Source organism: Antechinus flavipes, chromosome 6, assembly GCF_016432865.1.
Source record: "Antechinus flavipes isolate AdamAnt ecotype Samford, QLD, Australia chromosome 6, AdamAnt_v2, whole genome shotgun sequence".
In the NCBI taxonomy this organism is placed as follows: domain Eukaryota; kingdom Metazoa; phylum Chordata; class Mammalia; order Dasyuromorphia; family Dasyuridae; genus Antechinus; species Antechinus flavipes.
The window spans coordinates 220,246,222-220,266,192 of NC_067403.1; the positions used below are offsets into that span (position 1 = coordinate 220,246,222).

General features: G+C 33.6%; 1 protein-coding gene across 2 annotated transcripts in view; it reads left to right on the top strand.

The window, feature by feature from the left end:
* LUZP2 (leucine zipper protein 2) overlaps positions 1–19,971 on the top strand; it is a 705,018-nt gene that overhangs the window by 653,729 nt on the left and 31,318 nt on the right. For both annotated transcript variants that reach the window (XM_051965657.1, XM_051965656.1), the window contains exon 10: positions 6,292–6,378. In XM_051965657.1, the coding sequence (XP_051821617.1) occupies positions 6,292–6,378 (87 nt within the window). The remainder of the gene's footprint in view (positions 1–6,291; positions 6,379–19,971) is intronic.

A 19,971-nucleotide genomic window follows, 5' to 3' on the forward strand; every position in this document is an offset into this window, starting at 1 on the left:
ATGAGAGTGATAGAAAAAAACATATAAAGAAATGAGATAAAAGAAATAAATTATGGAAAAATGTAGATTGGTAAAAGAGGCACAAAATTACTTATGAAAGTAATCTTATAAAAGATAATTGGTCAAATGAAAAACAGGAAGAAAATGTCACAGATGAATCTAACACCTAAAAACAGAATGGTGTTGAATGGAGGTGCAAAATATAATTAATGAAAATAACTTCTTAAAAGAAGAATTGGCCCAATGGAAAAAAAAATACAAAAGCTCACTGAAGAACATATTTCCTTAAAATTAGAATTGGACAAGGGAAAAGTAATAGTTCCATGAGATACCAAGAAACAATAGAAACAAAGCCAAAAGATTGGAAAAAATAGAAAATGTGCAATATCTCATTGAAAAATTAAATCACCTGGAAAATAGATCAAAAAGTATTATACACACACACACACACACACACACACACATATATGATATAGTTATTTTTTATTTTCCCCATTACATATGAAAACAATTTTAGCATTCATTTTAAAAAATATTTTTGAATTCCAAATTCTTCTCTATCCCCTTATTGAGAAGATAAGCTATTTTACTATGTTATAAATATACAGTCATACAAAACATATCACTGTTAGTAATGTTGTTTTAAAAAAAAAAAGACCAAAAAATCCCCAAGAAAAGTAAAAGAAAAAAAACATGTTTTGGTCTTCATTTACAATCCATCAGTTCTTAAAGGCCTCATTTCTAAATATATAGAGAATGGACTCAAATTTATAAGAATTCAACTCGTTCTCCTGTTGATAAATGGTCAAAGAATATGAACAGACAATTTTCAGATGAAGAAATTAAAACCATTTTGTAGTCATATGAAAGGTGCTTTAAATCACTATTGATCAGAGAAATGCAAATTAAGACAACTCTGAGGTACCCACTACACACATCTCAGATTGGTTAAAATGACAGGAAAAGATAATGACAAAGGTTGGAGGGGATGTAAGAAAACTGTGACAGAAAACTGTGAACTGATCTCACCATTCTGGAGAGCAATATGGAACTATGCCCAAAGAGTTATCAAACTATGCATACCATTTGATCCAGCAATGTTTCTACTGGGCTTATATCCCAAAGAGATCATAAAGGAAAGAAAGGGACTCACAGGTGCAAAAATATTTGTGGTAGCCCTTTTTGTAGTGGCTAGAAACAAAACTGAATGGATGCCCATCAATTGGAGAATGGCTGAATAAATGGTGGTACATGAAAGTTATGGAATATTATTGTTCTGTAAAAAACGATCAGTGGGATGAATACAAAGAGGCATGAAGAGACTTACATGAACTGATGCTAAGTGAAGTGAGCAGAACCAGAAGATGATTATACACAGCAACAACAATATTATAAAATGATCATTTCTGATGCACGGGACTCTTTTCAACAATGAAATGGTTCAGGCCAGTTCCAAAGGTCTTGTAATGAAGAGATAGATACATTTGCACCCAGAAAGTGGACTATGGGGACTGAGGGAACATCACAACATAGCATTTTCACTCTTGTTTTCTTGCATTTTGTTTTCTTTCTCATTTTTTATCTGATTTTTCTTGTGCAACAAGATAATTGTGGAAATATTTATACAAGTATTCATGTATTTAACCTATATTTAATTACTAGCTGTCTAGGAGTAGGGGTGTGGGGAAGGGAGGGGAAAAATTGGAACACAAGGATTTGCAAGGGTGCATATTGAAAATTATTCATGCATATGCTTTGGGAATAAAAAGCAGTTCTTTCTCAGAAGATGGATAGCATTTTTCATTGTAATTACTTCAGGAATATCTTAGATCATCATATTGCTGAGAATAACTGTCATTCACAGTTGATCATCATACTGTTACTATATACAACATTCTCTTTGTTTTGCTTATTTCACTTTGCATCAGTTCATGCAATTATTTCCAGATTTATCTGAGAGCATCTTGATTGTCATGTCTTATAGCAAAATAACTATATCATCATAATCATAAACAAAAATTTGTTCTCCAATTGGTTGGCATCTCTTCAATTTCCAATTTTTTGCTACCACAGAAAGAGCTGCTATATTTTTGGTACATATATTTCCTTTCTTTCTTTCACTTTTTTGTATGTCTTAGATGCAGAACTACTACTAGTGATATTACTTGATCAAAGGGAATGTATGGTTTTATAGCCCATTGTACATTGCCAAATTGTTCTACAGAATGATTGAATTAGCATATCATTATACCAACTGTACATGTCACAAGTTTTTCACATTCCATCCCAACATTTCTCACTTTTATTTTCAATCATATTAGCCAATTCAATAGTTGCCATGTGATTCTCAGAATTGTTTTAATTTGAATTTCTCCAGGTTTATAGCACTTTTATATGATTATATAGTTTTGATTACTTTATCTAAAAAATTAGCTGTTTTCTATCCTTTAATCATTTATCAATTGAGGAATGGTTCTTATGTCTAAAATTTGACCCCAGTTTCTATTTATTTGATAAATGAGGTATTTTTCAGAGAAATTTGTTGTGTATTTTTTCACTTTTATGATTTTTACCTATATATCTGCTTCTATTCTAGTTACCCTCTATTTTTCTTACTGTCTTTCCCCTTTCATACTGATCATTTCTAAAAATGTTCTGTACCTATTATCTCCAATAATTTATCCTTCTGTCAGAACCACCACTCATGCTACTTCTTTTATCCACGTTCCCTCTTGTAGAGGGCTGAAACTCTTGAGTCATTGCACTGAGGTCGGTTCAAGCACTTAGGGCTAATTATTGATTGCACAATACTCTATGGGCATATTCTTGGAAAATGGTCCTTCCTACTGTCCTGTGCTGGCTCAATGATTGGTGTATACAGAGGATTGTAGGAGGGACTAGGGGATGGAGTAAGACAAGCCAGAGTCACTCTTTGTGGTGGATGAGGAAGAAGGCGGCTGGGAGATTCTACTTCCATCCTGTTCACTTTTACCTCTAAAGACCAAGAATAACGACTAAGGACTTTCGTTTATCCTAACTCCAGCTGATTGTGGGATGTCCTTGGTAAAGGAGGAACAAAAAGAAGAAAATAAAACTTTAGAAGTAGAGTAAGACAAATGGCAAAGATAGTGCAAAAAAATCAGAATTTGCCAAATTGGGGAAAAAATTCATTGAAAAAATAATTTCTTAAAAGTAGAATTCCATATAGGAAATAGGAGGGTGTGACGACCGTGCTGGCCCCCAGGTGTTCCAATTCATTATTGATCAGAGAAATGCAAATTAAAACAACTCTGAAATACCTGTCAGATTGGCTAAGAAAACAGGAAAAGATAATGACGAATGTTGGAGGGGATGTGGGAAAACTGGAACACTGATGCATTGTTGATAAAGTTGTGAACAGATCCAACCATCTGGAGAGCAATTTGGAACTATACTCAAAAAGTTATCAAACTGCATACCCTTTGATCCAGCAGTGTTTTTACTGGGCTTATACCCCAAAGAGATACTAAAGAAGAGAAAGGGACCTGTATGTGCGAAAAATGTTTTTGGCAGCCCTTTTCATAATGGCTAGAAACTGGAAATTGAATGGATGCCCATCAATTGGAGAATGGCTGGGTAAATTGTGGTATATGAATGTTATGGAATATTATTGTTCTGTAAGAAATGACCAGCAGGATGAATACAGAGAGGCTTAGAGAGACTTACATGAACTGATGCTGAGTGAAATGAGCAGAACCAGGAGATCATTATACACTTCAACAACAATACTATATGAGCATCAGTTTTGATGGACGTGGCCTCTTTCAATTCAGATTGATCAGTGATGAACAGAACCAGCTATACCCAGCGAAAGAACACTGGGAAATGAGTGTGGACCATAACATAGCATTTGTACTATTTCTTTTGTTGTTTGTTTGCATTTTTGTTTTTCTTCCCAAGTTAATTTAACTTTCTTTCTAAATCCGATTTTTTTTTGTGTGTGTGCAACAACAGAACTGTATAAATATATACACATATATTGTATTTAACATGTTTAGCATGTATGGGACTGCCTGCTATCTAGGGAAGGAAGTGGAGGGAAGGAGGGGAAAAGCTGGAACAAAAGTGTTTGCAAGAGTCAATGTTGAGGGTCTATGACCTAGGCATAAAGAACGAGATTATAAATAAATTAGAGGAACATAGAATAGTTTATCTCTCAGACTTGTGGAGGAGAAAGAAATTTGTGACCAAAGATGAACTAGAGACCATTACTGATCACAAAATAGAAAATTTCGATTACATCAAATTAAAAAGCCTTTGTACAAATAAAACTAATGCAAACAAGATTAGAAGGGAAGCAACAAACTGGGAAAACATTTTCACAGTTAAAGGTTCTGATAAAGGCCTCATTTCCAAAATATATAGAGAACTGACTCAAATTTATAAGAAATCAAGCCATTCTCCAATTGATAAATGGTCAAAGGATATGAACAGACAATTTTCAGAGGATGAAATTGAAACTATTACCACTCATATGAAAGAGTGTTCCAAATCACTATTGATCAGAGAAATGCAAATTAAGACAACTCTGAGATATCACTACACACCTGTCAGATTGGCTAACATGACAGAAAAAATAATGATGAATGTTGGAGGGGATGCGGGAAAACTGGGACACTAATGCATTGTTGGTGGAGTTGTGAACGAATCCAACCATTCTGGAGAGCAATCTGGAATTATGCCCAAAAAATTATCAAATTGTGCATACCCTTTGATCCAGCAGTGTTTCTATTGGGCTTATATCCCAAAGAAATACTAAAGAAGGAAAGGGACCTGTATGTGCCAAAATGTTTGTAGCAGCCCTGTTTGTAGTGGCCAGAAACTGGAAAATGAATGGATGCCCATCAATTGGAGAATGGCTGGGTAAATTGTGGTATATGAATGTTATGGAATATTATTGTTCTGTAAGAAATGACCAGCAGGATGAATACAGAGAGGACTGGTGAGACTTACATGAACTGATGCTAAGTGAAATGAGCAGAACCAGGAGATCATTATACACTTCGACAACAATATTGTATGAGGACATACTTTGATGGAAGTGGATTTCTTTGATAAAGAGACCTGAGTTTCAATTGATAAATGACGGACAAAAGCAGCTACACCCAAAGAAAGAACACTGGGAAACGAATGTGAACTATCTGCATTTTTGTTTTTCTTCCCGGGTTATTTATACCTTCTGAATCCAATTCTCCCTATGCAACAAGAGAACTGTTCGGTTCTGCAAACATATATTGTATCTAGAATATACTGCAACATATCCAACATATAAAGGACTGCTTGCCATCTAGGGGAGGGGGTGGAGGGAGGGAGGGGAAAAAAAATCGGAACAGAAACGAGTGTCAATATAAAGTAATTATTAAATAAAAAATTTTTAAAAAAAAGAGTCAATGTTGAAAAATTACCCATGGATATGTTTTGTCAAGAAAAAAGCTATAATAATAATAATAATAAATTAAGGACCATGCCATTTTAAATTATTTGTCTCCCCAAGTGGATGCTTAATTTTTTTGTTGAATTGTAATTAAACACACAGCACATAAGATTCCTATGAAATATATTTAGTTTGGATACTAAATTGAACTAATTATAGAGATTTGTCAGTGTAATTGAGGAGCTGAAGTTTCTATAAGATCTAGGAAAAAATTTTTAGGAAATGGGAGATGTCATTTAAATTTGTTTGTGTATGAATATATGTATATTTCCTCAATGATGTCCTTTGTTGGTACATAAGCAATTATTAATTACATTTTAAATATTTTGGGTGAAAATTATTTTTATTTTCAATTTCATGTCTTCTCTCTCTGTTGCCTTTTCAACAAATTTAGGAGGCAAAAAAATCTGATAGTTATTATGAATATAAAATTTTATAAATGTATTTCCATATTCAATATGTTTTGGGGTGGGAATAGAAAAAATAAAGGAAGGGAAAAATGCTTCAGGATCCAATTTTTGTCTAACATTTCTGTCTAGAGGGTGGGGCATGATGAAACATGCAGTCTTTGGAATTGTCACAAATGAATGTATTGATAAAAACTGCTAAGACTTTTACATTTGATTGTTAATAGAATATTGCTTTTACTATATAAAATATATGTACAAATATACATATATATGTTTGTGTGTATATACATATACACACATACACATATATGTATGTATATATATTGTTCTATTTCTCTTCACTTGCTTTTGTATCAGCTCAAAAGTCTACTGAGTTTCTGTCTTTGAGCTTTTTTTTCTGTTTTCTAGGCTGAACCTACCGTCCTGGGAGATAAAAGAACTCTTCAAGTTGAATCGCCAAAAGAAGAGCCAAGTACCAAGTGTGATTCTCCAGATGTAAGATTAATTTATATAGTATAATCAGAAACAGCACGCAAATCTATTTTAATGAAATATACATATTTAAATAACTTTCCATTTGTAGCCATATAGAAAATCTAAGCATTTTTCTGTTTGGATTCTAAAAGGCAAATGTTTTCATGACTTAAAATATGTTGGCATTTCCACCAGGAATTTGTAAGCAGAGTTTACAAAGCTTTTGCAGAATAATCTAGTCCAAGAGATGTAACTTCATGATTAGCAGGTTCAGCAATCTGTTTTTTTTCCCTCAGAAATTTAGTTGGAATGCTGCTGATATATAATGAAGGTCCAAGCTTAGTTATATAATACTCCCAACAGGCAGCGGGCAAAACTCCATGTCAGAACTACTTCATTGGAATGGAAAGGAAGCGGATTAACTTGAAATGATAACAGGAGTGAATTTTAAAAGCATGGAGTTGTGTATTCTGCTATGTAATGACCAAGAAATATAGTGAATTCTGAGACTCAGATGAAGGTAGCAGGATATCAGAGAGTATTAAGGAGCCTTAGATAATGAGTTAGAAAGTGATATGTTGCTATAATGTGATAGAAACAAATAGAAATTAAGATACCTTGATAGCAGCCAATGGTCTTCTATTTAATGTATAAGAAACCTTAAGGGCCTCTCTTACCCATTTTCTTTAGCTTTCAGAACTGCCAAGCTTATGCCACAGGGCTACTATAAAGATTAAATGAACATGGAAACATTCCAAAAGCTATCAAGAGTAATACACAGGTAAAGAATGACCAATTTACAGAAAAATAAAATGACAATTACACAAGGATATAAACTATGGCTTAAAAACATTTTAAAGTTAAGTACTCTTCACCCAATATAAGGGACCCTAAAAGCAGTTCTATTGGTTCTAATGGAAATCAGACAAAATTTATTAAACAGATTACTATAACCAATAGTCTCCCTCATACTAATATCGAACATTTATGTTAGGCAGAAGCTTATATTATTTCTGAATGGAGATTAGAAGAGATAGTCAAGTCTGTGTCTTAGATAAGGATATGATTGTTTTTAAAATATTGTTGTAGTTGTAATTGTACATATTAAGAGTAGCTAACATTTATATTGCATCCACTATGTGTCAGTCCCAAAGTGCAAAGCGCTTTATGATTATGAGCTCCTTTTATCCTTCCAACTGTAGGAGATAGGTGCTGTTATCATTTCTATTATACCAATGAGAAAACCAGGGTGAGCAAAGATTGTGTCTAATCCAGAGTCATGCATCTACTGTCTGGATATGAACTTCAATTTTCTTGATTCCTGATCCAATGCTCTATCCACTGAACTACCTGACTCCCCATATGTAAGGAACTAACAACATTTCTGAATCTACTACTAAATTACTAAATATAGAAATCGTCTAATTATGTTAATTTTTATAGTGTATTTTTATTCATTCCATTAAATATTTCACAATTGCATTTTAATTTAAAAAAAAAAGTTTTCCAAATTCTCTCCCATTCCTTGAAAAGGCAAACACTATTTTTATTTTTTTAAACTTCCTGGAAAATAAAGCAAATGAATTTACATATAACCTCTCTTATTTATTGTGACTCGGTCAAGTAACAATCATTCCAAACCTGATTGTTTAGTTCTCAAATGAAGATAATTATACATGCACTATATTTCCCACTTAAGATTTTAAAAATAAAATGAGATCATAGATATGAAAGTACTCTGTAACCCTAGAGTGCTATTACTGACATGAATTAAGCAAAAATGTCTGAAGTGTTTAATATATTCAAGGCATATAAATACAATTTATGATATTGGCTATGTCAGGAAGCTGCAGTTCCCATTACTGGATATTTTCAAGATGAGCTTGAGGAATTAGAGTTTGGAGATAGGCTTTATGTTTCAGGTGCAAATTGGAATATTTTATGATTTTCAAAGTCCCTTCCAACACTGTTCTTTTTTTCAATATCATGGCAGAGGGTAAGCCAGCTAATAGCAACTAATGCAATCAACATCAAGGCCATAATGACAGCAGGTAGGGAGAGATTTAAGAAGGAAGAATGAATGTTTCATATCAGTAGTTACTAGACTATTGTGGAACCTTTGGACAGTTTTGCTATCCATTGAAAGGGAATGAACTAATCTTCTAAGGCACAAGAAATTTATGCCTGTGCTTTTGTTGTAACTTAGGAAAGTATTTTGCTTTGCTAACGTTTCAGTATGTCTCCTTCAATCCATTAGCCAATGAGGAGATAGTCTTCAGATCTATGTGTTCTGATGCCATTTTTACTCCTCTCAGGCATCTGTATTCTGTAGCTATGCTTAGTACCTTCTAATTAGCTAATTATCAACCTTCTGGTACAGTTAAATGAGGGAAAATAAAACTTAATGTTTGACCTGCATTTTTTAAATAAGATAATTCTATAAAATTCGACCCCAGAGGTGTCAAACACATGGCCTACAGTTGATAATTCAGCTTACAACAATCTCAAGTGTGGCTTAATGTATTTAGGGACTAGAAGATATTTAACAAAATAAATTTTAAGAAATAAAAATATAATAGCACATAGATAATATAAATATCTGGTTTCTAAGTCAATATGCAACCCAAAGAGATCTTTAAATATGGCTTAGTTTTCCCATTTCTATTTAAAATGGTACAATAATTATATTGAGAGTTAGCTCTGAAATTAGTAAGGTCTAAGTTCAATTATTTATCAGATATATCCTAGCTGAAGGATTTTCTTCCAGGAAAATCTCTTAAGACTATAAGTACAAGAAAATTTGCTGATTTATTATGTTAGATGTACTTTCTACTCTATAACAGGACAATATTACCTAATTTAAAACTTTCAGTAGCCAATGCTCCATTTCACCAAACTTAATGATTATTTGAGAATCCCAAATATTTGTCTGTAATTCTATAATAATTCAAAAAGATATCATGTTGGAGAATAATGGAATTTAAATTACTAAATATAGACAAGCAGAGATTTTTTCCAGTGGGTGAGTCTTTCTTAGTGCTCCTCAAATCATCATTTTGTTTATATATGACATCTTAATTTTCAAATGTAAATATGAAATTTTAAATATTTTTATCTTTTGATATTTTATTAGTGGTAATGGCAATATTCCATTATTCAATTCAACATTTAATAATTTCTAACAACACTGGAAAATACCATTTCTAACTTGACAGTAGGTTGGCCCATGGTACCGTCTGTGGATTCTCAATTTACTTTGAATCCTCATCAAGTATCAGTGTGATGGTGAGGTGTTGATCATAGTGGTGAGATGACATGTAAGAACTAAACTTAGTTTGAAATTAAGAATATAGGCCCAGAATGATTAGCATTGAATTAATGTAAATATGAATGAGAAGCATTCTGAAGGTATGGCCTTAAATTCTTTAACAAGGCAACATATTTTAAATGTAAATAGTTACAATGAATACAGGTTACAAAGACTCATGAATAAGATATGATAAATTCCCATTTACAAGTAGTAATTTCACTTGCCTTACACTGACCCCAAGTGGTTTCCCACATAATATTGTTCTTTTTAATCTAAAAACAATCTAACAGCCCACACTTCTAGTGATGTTGATCTCACCCCAGTTGGAAACACAATGCTGTCTAGCAGTATTTTCCTGTATGTTATTCTATTTCTGCTTTGAAAAGACTAGTTAAATTAGTCTTAGTGGGATTTTTCTGGCTTCTTGCTACTTCCTTTCCTATGAGTGTATCACCTTAATAATGCAGTGGTCACATAATACTGAAACAATCTTCCAAAACACCATCATAAAAAAGAGAAAAAAGTTAACTCCCACTTCCATATGCATTCATTCATTTTTAAAACGCCAACAAATATTAATGATATTCAGATTCTAGTGTCTTCCATCTAACCTCCCAGAAGAATGGAAATATTTCAGTTTTACCTAAAAAAGAGAAACAGAAGCTATGTTGGACTATTTCACCTTCCCCACAGATTTATAGCAGCTTCCGTAACATTTAGCCACACTTATGAGACACACTGAGGAATAACCAATATGTTGGATGACAGAAGCTGGATCCATGAAGATCTCAGCAGGCTCAAATGATGGGCTGAATTTAATGAGATGCAATTTAATAGGGACAGGATGCTGAGCTGTTAACATGAGGAACATAATTAAAGCTTGTGGGTATTGCAAGAGAATGACATAGTCCTGTAAGAATAGTCTAATTCCCAGAAACAGCTGAGGCTTGCTTAAAATATTGAGGCCTAAATTAAAAAATCAAGGATAGAGCTTCTTAGATATGGTGCAAGCAGGAAGAAGGAGAAAGATATCACCTCTGTGCTTATACAAGATAAAATAATATTGTGTTAGAATAATGTGATAAAAAAATTTCTACCTCTCAGCTCCATTTTATATTGTTTAATTTTTCTGGAAAACCAATCTTTAGATTGATAAAGTTACTAACAAATAAATAACAAGAAATTATACCTCAGCATCAAATGGGGATATAAGTAATCTAGAAAGATGAAAGTTAATAAGACTAAATTTAAAGTCCTACAGTTGGTGTCAAAAGATTGATTGCACAAATGTAGTGTTTCAAGGTATAGCTCTTAAGTTTATTGTGAAAAGGGTATGAAGATTATATTGGGGCAAAAGTCTTTATAAACCAAGAGAGTGATATAGCTCTCAAAAACAAAATAAAACTATACAAACACACACACACACACACACACAACACACACACACACACACACACCTCTCATGTAGTCTCAAGTTATGTTAATAATAGTTATAACACTTAGAACAAGAGGAGAAATCATCTTCATGTACTTCCTGCATTCAGATCACATCTACAGTGTTATGTTTCATTTAGGAAGGAAGAAAAGAAAGGAAGGAAAGAAGAAAGAAGGAAGGAAGTAGATGAAAGGAAAAGGGGATGAAGGAGCAATCGAGAAAAGAAGGAAGGGGGAGGGAATAAAGGAAGGAAGGAAAAAAAGAAAGCAGGGCAAGTCCATCGGTATAAGAAATTTCTAGTATGGAAACTGCACAGAAGATTAACATCTTATCTGTTATTTTACAGTTTTAGAGTATTTCCTAGAAGCGAGGTTAAGTGATTATTATTAGTAGTAGTAGTATTTATTAGTATTAGTCTTTTGAAAACTAACTCACTCTTTTGTGTCATAGGAATTTTTCAGTCCAATAATCTAGATTGATCTTGGGGTTATAGAACATGGTCAGCCATTTATGAAATATCTGATAAAAGAATTTATCCCAGATCTTTCTGATTCCAGAGCTGATTCTCATGATCAGTGTCAGGAAGAACTTGCACATATTAAGGCAAGCACAAAGGGAAAGGGAAAGGGAATAAGTATTTTATAGTTTCTATTATGTACCAGGCAATCTGCTAAGTATTTTACAAATATCATCTCCTTTGATCCATGCAGTAAAATTGGGAAGTAGATACTGTCATTATCTGTACCTTATGCTTTAGGAAACTGAGGCAGACAGAAGACTTTCCCAGAGTGAATGAGGAGTGTTTTAGACTGGACATAAACTCAGTTGTTCCTGATTCCAGGTCCAGTGCCCTATCCAATGGACCAGCTAGCTGCCTCTACAAAATGGAATGAACTACCTCTGGTGGTAGTAAAAGCCTCCACCAGAACTCGTGAAATAGATACGGGAAGGATACCTCTCAGGGATGTTTTAAAGGGTTCCCTACTTGAACCAGAGAGTGGGAGCTGTCCTTGTAAATATTCTTTCCAACTCAAAAATGCTATGTTTTTTGTGATTACTAAAAATGACAAATTGCTCTCTGTGAAAGATCATTTGCACTCACCCAAAAAAACCCATTTGTATTTCGTTTCATCGTGTTGTCAAGTCCTTGTCGCTCCTAGCAGCCCATCAAAAAAGTTACTATTTTTTTTTTCAATATAACTATTTTAAAAAATGTATTCTTAGGTTCTTTTCTAATGGACTTCTAAAAGTTGAAATGGATCATCAAGTGCTTGGGGCCATATTAAATGTTCTATTTGGGGTGTTTTAAAATTACTTTGAAATGGCTAGTTATTGCTTCAATAACTGTGCTTAGAAGGAGAGGAGGTACCTGTGCACTTTTCATTCCCTCCCCCACCATGTAAATGTTCGCTATATTGTTTAATAACATAGCAGGAATTAAAGAAATTGTGCATTTCATTATAACTTTCACCCGGGGATTAAGACTGAATGTTTAAAGTAAATGGGTTCTGTTATGTTTCTAACTGGCAGGCTTAGAGAGTTAGTGAATATTTAATTTTTGTTAATGTGCTGAGAAAATGAAGAGCTGGGTTCCGAACAATGGCTTTTGATGAGCCTGGGGACCTTTCTGGTGGTTTCATATGGTTACGCTTGCTTGCACTGCCTACACTCAGACAGGTTTATTCAGCAACAGAATAGCATTTAGGGACAGCGAGAGAGCAGAAATTTAAGACCTGAGGTAAAGGAGAGAAGGATCAGCAGGCTTTTTAAGTCAGAATTGAATGTTGGCAGACATAGCTAAAACCTCCCTTTTCTTGGATTTCCAGTATTCACATTCTGCCGTTTGTCAGATATTAATGAGTTTGGGACATAGGCATTCCATCAAGATGACAGTGGATCAGTCTTTACCCAATGTCTTCAAACTCATGGCATAAGCTTTTCATCCTGACCTATAATTAGCAGTTCATGGATTAAAAATGATAAAGCCAGATAGGAAGGACTTTGACTTACTTGGGTTTGTCAGACCTGAATACCTTGAAATAGTGAAAGCATTTTGAATCCCATTATTTTTGCACTGATCAAGATATAAAACTGGACTTGGACACAGAGGATATAGGTTCAAATTTTCTTGTCTGACATAACCTGCCTAGGTAATTTGGAGCATGTTCCCTCTCATCTTGTTCCCTCATTTGTAAAATGAAACAGTTGAACTAAGTTGTCTGTATGGATGCTTCCAGCTCCAAAGGTCTAATTCTGTGCTCCTATTAAGATCTTCTATTTCATCATGCTTTGTGGAATACAAAATGCTTTTCTTGTTTGGAGTAGGAAACATAACTTGTTATCTCTATTGATAAGCAAGAGAATAATACTGAGATAGGTTAACAGGGCTTGCCCACCAGCATACTGGTATATGTTGAAAATGGCAGAAGTCTCCTAACTCCAGGTCCAAATCATCGATACACATGTCATTAAGAGCACTGTTCCCTACACTAGTATCACTGGCAGAGAACTTAAAGATCATTTAGTTCTTATAGCAATAAAAATTGGTAATCAGAGTGAATAGAAAACTTTGTGCAGTTCTGAGTGCCTTATTTTTAGGAATGCTGATAGCCCAGAGTACATCCAGAGAAGGGTACCTAGTATGGTGACATGCTATGACGCAAGCCACGGCCAGACTGCTTGAATCAAATGTGGATGTTGATACTGAACAGAATTTAGGAATGAGGATGAACATGATAGTCATCTTCAAGTATTTAAAGGTTTGGTCCATAAAAGTGTTATGATATTGACTGTAATTGATCCCAGGGGAAGAACTGGAAGTAGTGAGAACAAGCTACTATATAGATATAGTACTAGTACTATATAGATATAGTAGATATAGACTCAATGTAAGGGAAAACAAGAAATGATTAAAAATAAGTATTCTCTCAAAACAAAATCGGCTACCTCAAGAAATAATGGAATTTTCCTCATTAACAATGTTCAGGTGAAGGCTAGATGATCACTTTTAGAGAAATTGTAGAGCAGATTTGATTCTGGTAGAGGTTGATCTAGATGGAAAGAGGTCCCTTATTACTAAGATTTTATGAAATTAGACTCTATTAAGTGACACAGGAGCTAATGAAGAAAGCAAGACTAAAACTCAGATGTCTTGCCCTCATTTTTATCATTTCAATAATCAGCTCAAGCTATTCTTGGTTTCAGTGTCTTATTATCCAACCTTCTTCATTATTTCCTTTTTATTGTAATTTTTTAAAATTTTGTTTTCTGGCTCTTCTGAAAAGAAAAAAAAACCCAACAACTATGGTTAACTGCCTTTACCATCCTGATAATCATTCTTTTAGTAAATAAGACAAATTCATCCAGTTCACATTGACAAGGGAGGGAGAAATATTGGCCCGAACATACATACATTTCTGAGCAAGACCACATTGAGCCACAGCTTTTTTTAGCATGCTGTCATAGAGTTTAGAGTCTTTAAACCTCTCCCAAATACACATTCAAGCCATGGCTTCAAGGGGTCAGAAAGATTATAGTTGCAAGAATTGTACATTTGATTATAATCATTCCATGTTTTTCGAATATTTATGGTGGGGCTTCAGAGACTAATTCCACTTTGCTTAGGTAGTTGTGGACAGCATGATTAATACCAAAAAGAGAGTAAGATCCACTAGTGTGGAAAAAGGAAAGCCCATCTCCAGCCATGCTTGACAATGATTGACAGTTACAACCCAACATTAGCTTTATTCTTTTTGAGTGTATTGAGAGCCACACAAGTTCAAAGTGAAAAGAAAGTCAATATTGTTTTTGGAGAAGCAGCAGCATCTGTTTAATGGGCTGTTAATTCTGAAATATTTCCTCCTTGGTCTGTATCCTTCTTCATACTTAGTTTTGCTCTTGAAACTGCTCATGTCATGTTCAGATCCAAACCAACAATATAACTTTTAAAGCATTGAAAAACTTTTAAGTTGCACCAGAAGCCTTAAGGTAAATTTGACGGACAGGTTTGATGAACAGAATCTTTAAGAATGAAGATGTGGGAGATGACAGCAAAGGTACCATCTGAAGTGAAGGTCACTTTAGGAGGCTGGGAGACTGATGTGAGAGTTTTTTTTTTTTCTCTGTTGAATCCTAAGCAGAAACAGACTGAGCAGAAAGCAGACAAAAAGGCTTCTAAGAAAAACAACAACAAAAACAGCAAATCACTTGACATTGTCAGAATATTGTCAAGAGCAGAACTAGTGTGTTCAAACCAAAATCAATATAATTCTGATGATCACATATTAGAAACAATTAAGCTACCTTAATTTCCAAGTTAAATTTTAGAAGAATGGGGCAAAAGCCAGAAAAGATGGGGAGAGATCAGTGAAAAATAAAAATCTGTACTGCTCACCTAGCAAATATTCATTTCCCTTACTTGACAATTCTGCTAAATCACATTACTGTGGATTTTTGATATTTCCATACCCTGTGGTTAGTAATTAGTATAATTCGGCCAACTCACACAGTATTACTATTTACCCTGCATGCTTTTGTAACTATTGTGGCTTTTTGACAGATTGAGTGACATTTTCAAAGAGTTGTGATATTCACTGAGTTTCTTTGGCTATCCCGTGTATGTGTCTGTAATCATTTTAATGAAGATGCATTCTTGGCTCATCCAGTCTCATAATTTATGGGCCCAGCTGCACACTTTTCTTGTTCTGTATTATTTAAAGGGTGAGCTGCATGCTGTAACTGCCACATGTTTGCATGCTTTCTTGATCACTATATGTTTTTCATTTGCCAAATATTCAGATACAGATACTTTGCCAATCAGACTGCATATTTAACTGATCGAGATGATGGAAGTAATCTTTAGACTTGTGCCCGGTCTTTGACTGTACTATATTCTTTATCCTAATTTATATTTTAGCTTTTTATATTTCTCTTGGAGCAGAAGAAAGGGAGCTGTTTTAAATAATCAACCATCCACTGCAAATAGGCATGTTAAAATCTCTATAGATTCTTTCAAAAGCACAATTACTTCATTTTTTCTTATTCATGTGAAAGAAATAAAATAAAATCTAAATGTGTGTAATTTTCATTTTCTTGAATGAGGAACATTTTTGGTTCTGATTGATGATGAAGAAAGAAACTAGCACTCTTTTGTTTAGGCATTTTATTTGAAAAATTTATAAGCATCTCTGTCTGTGGTTGTATATGTTTATATATGCATATATGTTTATACACAATTGTGTGGATAGATAGATATAGTATACATATGGCTATATTGCCTTTGTCTGTGCACATAGTTCTATGATTTCATTATTTTAGAGAAATCACAATAAGGAAACTCCATCTACCAATACCAATCAATTACTCCTATATAATTGCCAATATTACAGAGTTTATTGGTACATTAAAAGCCAAAAGTGACATGTTTTGACTTAGACAGTGAAGACTTCCTAAGTCAGTCACTACCCTATCCTACCTGTTTTATATGTAGCATATACCTCATCCCAGGAATAGAAATTAAGAAAGCTAAAGTTGGGTTTAAAAATTAAGTTCTGACTCCAAATACCCTGTTCTTAACACAACACTATGTTGTTTCAGTTGAGGCACATGAGCATTTTCAAACTTTAAAAAGACATAGTTCTAGGAAACTAAAAAAGAGAAGCAGTTCATTATATCTGACCTTAAGTTTTTGAAAGGCTATCATGGAAAGGAGGGATTAGACTTATTTTACAGCTAAGTATGAAGGCATACTTAGACTTCATATGTGGAAAAAGAAAAAAAAATACAATCAGAGCTTTCCAGAGATAACATGTGTTGTCTCTCAATGAGTGTCCACTCCTAATTAGAGTTCTCCTTTCAGGGGTTAGATAGAGATTTCCTATTTGGTATGTGATAGAAATGTTTCTTCTTAACCAGTTAGAGGATAGTTCCTTTAAGGCTCCCTCCAATTTTGAGAGTGATTCAGTGATGGTGATTATACAGAAAATGGATAAAGATTTTGTGATACAATGAATGGATACAACTATCAGGAGGATCAAAAAGAAATCTCAATGCAGATTGACACCTGCTTTGCAAATGGTCATCATCTTCATCATCATTCTCAACATCATCAGGAACATTTATATAAAACTAACTCTGTCGGTATTTAGCTAAATGATTTACAATAATTACTTCATTTTATTCTTACAACAACCATGATATGTTGGTTATATTATATTATCTATTATATTATATTATGTTATATTATTACTCTCCTTTCATAGATGAAAAAACTTGAGGCAAATGGAGTAGTGAGCTGCCTAGCATCGTACATATAATGATGTTGTGAGTCAGTATTTGAACTCAGGTCTTCCTGATTTCAGATTGACTATGATATTTAAAATGTCAAATATCTCACCCAGAATCACAATCATTATGTTTTAAACTTCATAATTTCACAATTGCAAATGGGTTCTTTATATAGTAGTAGAAAACATTGCCTTTCACAGAAACTATAAACAAATCTATTAATATTACCACTGTGATTTTATTGGTATTAAGAATTTTCCTTAGTGATATACCTTTACAACTTTCCTTCAGCTCAGAGTGTCAGAGAGTTGCCTAGGAAGAAGGTTATCCAGCCATATATTGGAACAAGATCAGAACTCAATTATTTTATGACTTTGAATCTATATCTCTATCCACATTTTTTCATATTATTTTTGTGTAATTCTCTATTTTTAAAAGAGGGGATCTTTGTGAAATGGGATCTAGACCAAAATAAGAGACAAATAATATATACCTATTAAAAGTTTTCACACTGAGTAAGCATAGACCTTTGAGGTTTTTTTGTTTGTTGTCTATTTGTTTTGTTTGCTTTTTTAGCACTGATTTTGCTTAGTTTTATTTTTTCTCAAATTACATATAGTAAAATTTTTAGCATTCATTTTTTAAAATTTTGAGTTCCAAATCATTTTCAGCTTTCTCACCCTTCCTTGAGAAGGCAAACAATTTGATATAAATTATACATTTTCAGTCATGTAAAACCTTTCCACATTAGCCACATTGCAATCAAAAATGAAGAGCAAAACCCCAAGAATATTAAAATTATATACTTCAATCTATCCTCAGACTCCATGCATTCTTTGACTGGAGATAGAGAGCATTCTTCATCCTAACCTCATTAGATCATCACACTACTGAGATTAGCAAAGTCCTTCACAATTCATCTTTGTACAATATTGGTGTTACTGTGTACAATATTCTCCTGATTCTGATCATTTCATTTTGCAGCAATTCCTGTAAGGCTTTCTAGATTTTTCTGAAGGCATAATTCTTTTTTTCTTTTTCTTTTTCTTTTTCTTTTTTTTTTTTGGGGGGGGGTGTCATACAGCTGGGACTTGTTAAGTGTCTGAGACCGGAATTGAACTCAGGTCCTCCTGACTTCAGGGCTGGGCTCTATCCACTGTGCCCCTTAGCTGCCCCCTGAAAGTATCCCATTATCATTTCTTTTGACACAATTCTATTCCATCATAATCACGTATTGCAACTTGTTCAGCAATTTCCATATTGATGAACATTCCTTCAATATCAAGTTCTTTGCCAATACAAATAAACATTTTTATACTTCTAGGTTCTTTTTTTTTTCTATGATTTCTTTGGAATACAGACCTATTAATTGTATTACCGATAGTAGGTAAGCATAATTTTATATTCTTTTGGGCAGATTTCTAGAAAGGTTAGATCAGTCTAAAACTGTCATTGGAGCATTTTTGCTATTATTAAGGTATTTCAGATGTGTCCCATTCTTTGTGACCTAATTTAAGTTTCTCTTGTCAAAGATTCTGCTATGGTTTGCCATTTCCTTTTCTAGTTCATTTTACAAATGAGCAATTGAGGCAAACAGGGTTAACGTACTTTCCCAGGATCACACAGTAAATTTCTCAGGTATGACTTGAATTCAGGATGAATCTTCTTGACTTCAGGCCTGCTACTCTATCCAAGGAGCCTTCAATCTGTCTATACAAGTGCTTTAGTGTTACTATTTTTCTACATCTCCAACATTTGTAATTTTCTTTTTCTATTATCTTAGCCAATCTAATAGATGGGAGATGATACTTTACTTGCTTTAATTTTTGTTTCTTTACTTAATAGAGACTTAAGGCCTTTATCTTTTTTAACATGACTACAGATAGCTTTGATTACTTTGACTAAGTGCCTTTTCATAGCCCTTGGTCTATATTGGAGTTGCAGTATGATTTATAATCTTATAAATTTCACTCAGTTCTCTTTCTCTCTATATAAGGCCTTTTTTTTGGAGAAAATTTCTGTGATTCCAATCCCTTCTCCCTAGTTTCCTACTTTCCTTCTAATCTTAGCAACATTGGTTTTGTTTGCTTCATAGGTCTTTTTAACAAAATTAGGTACAAGTGGATCTATTGCCTCATGGTTCTTTGACCATGTATTCCATCTCTGTATTCCATAAGGTTCCAGATTTTAGTGAACTTGTGTCTTTTGTAGGAAGAAGGAAAGAAAGAAGTTGTAAAACTTTTTCAACTGTAGTAATTATAAAGGGGAGATAGATTTTCATGTAGAATAGTAATTAGAATTTGTCCTACTTGGTATCTGTGGGCAGAAGTATATAGAAATTACATTAAGATGGATTGTTTCATAGGGGGGAAAAAAAAACCCAAAGATAAAAATTTTCTACCAGTTAATGATAAAATGCCCTAATGGATAATGCAGAGTTTCCTGTTGCCATAGATCTTAAGTTGATAGCTAACTGCCTGATGGGAAAATTATTGAATTTATCTGAAAAAATCTGAATTTATGGCTCTGAGGTAGTTTAATAATCTCTAAGATACTTTTCAGTTCAGAGGCTCTTTGCTCCCAT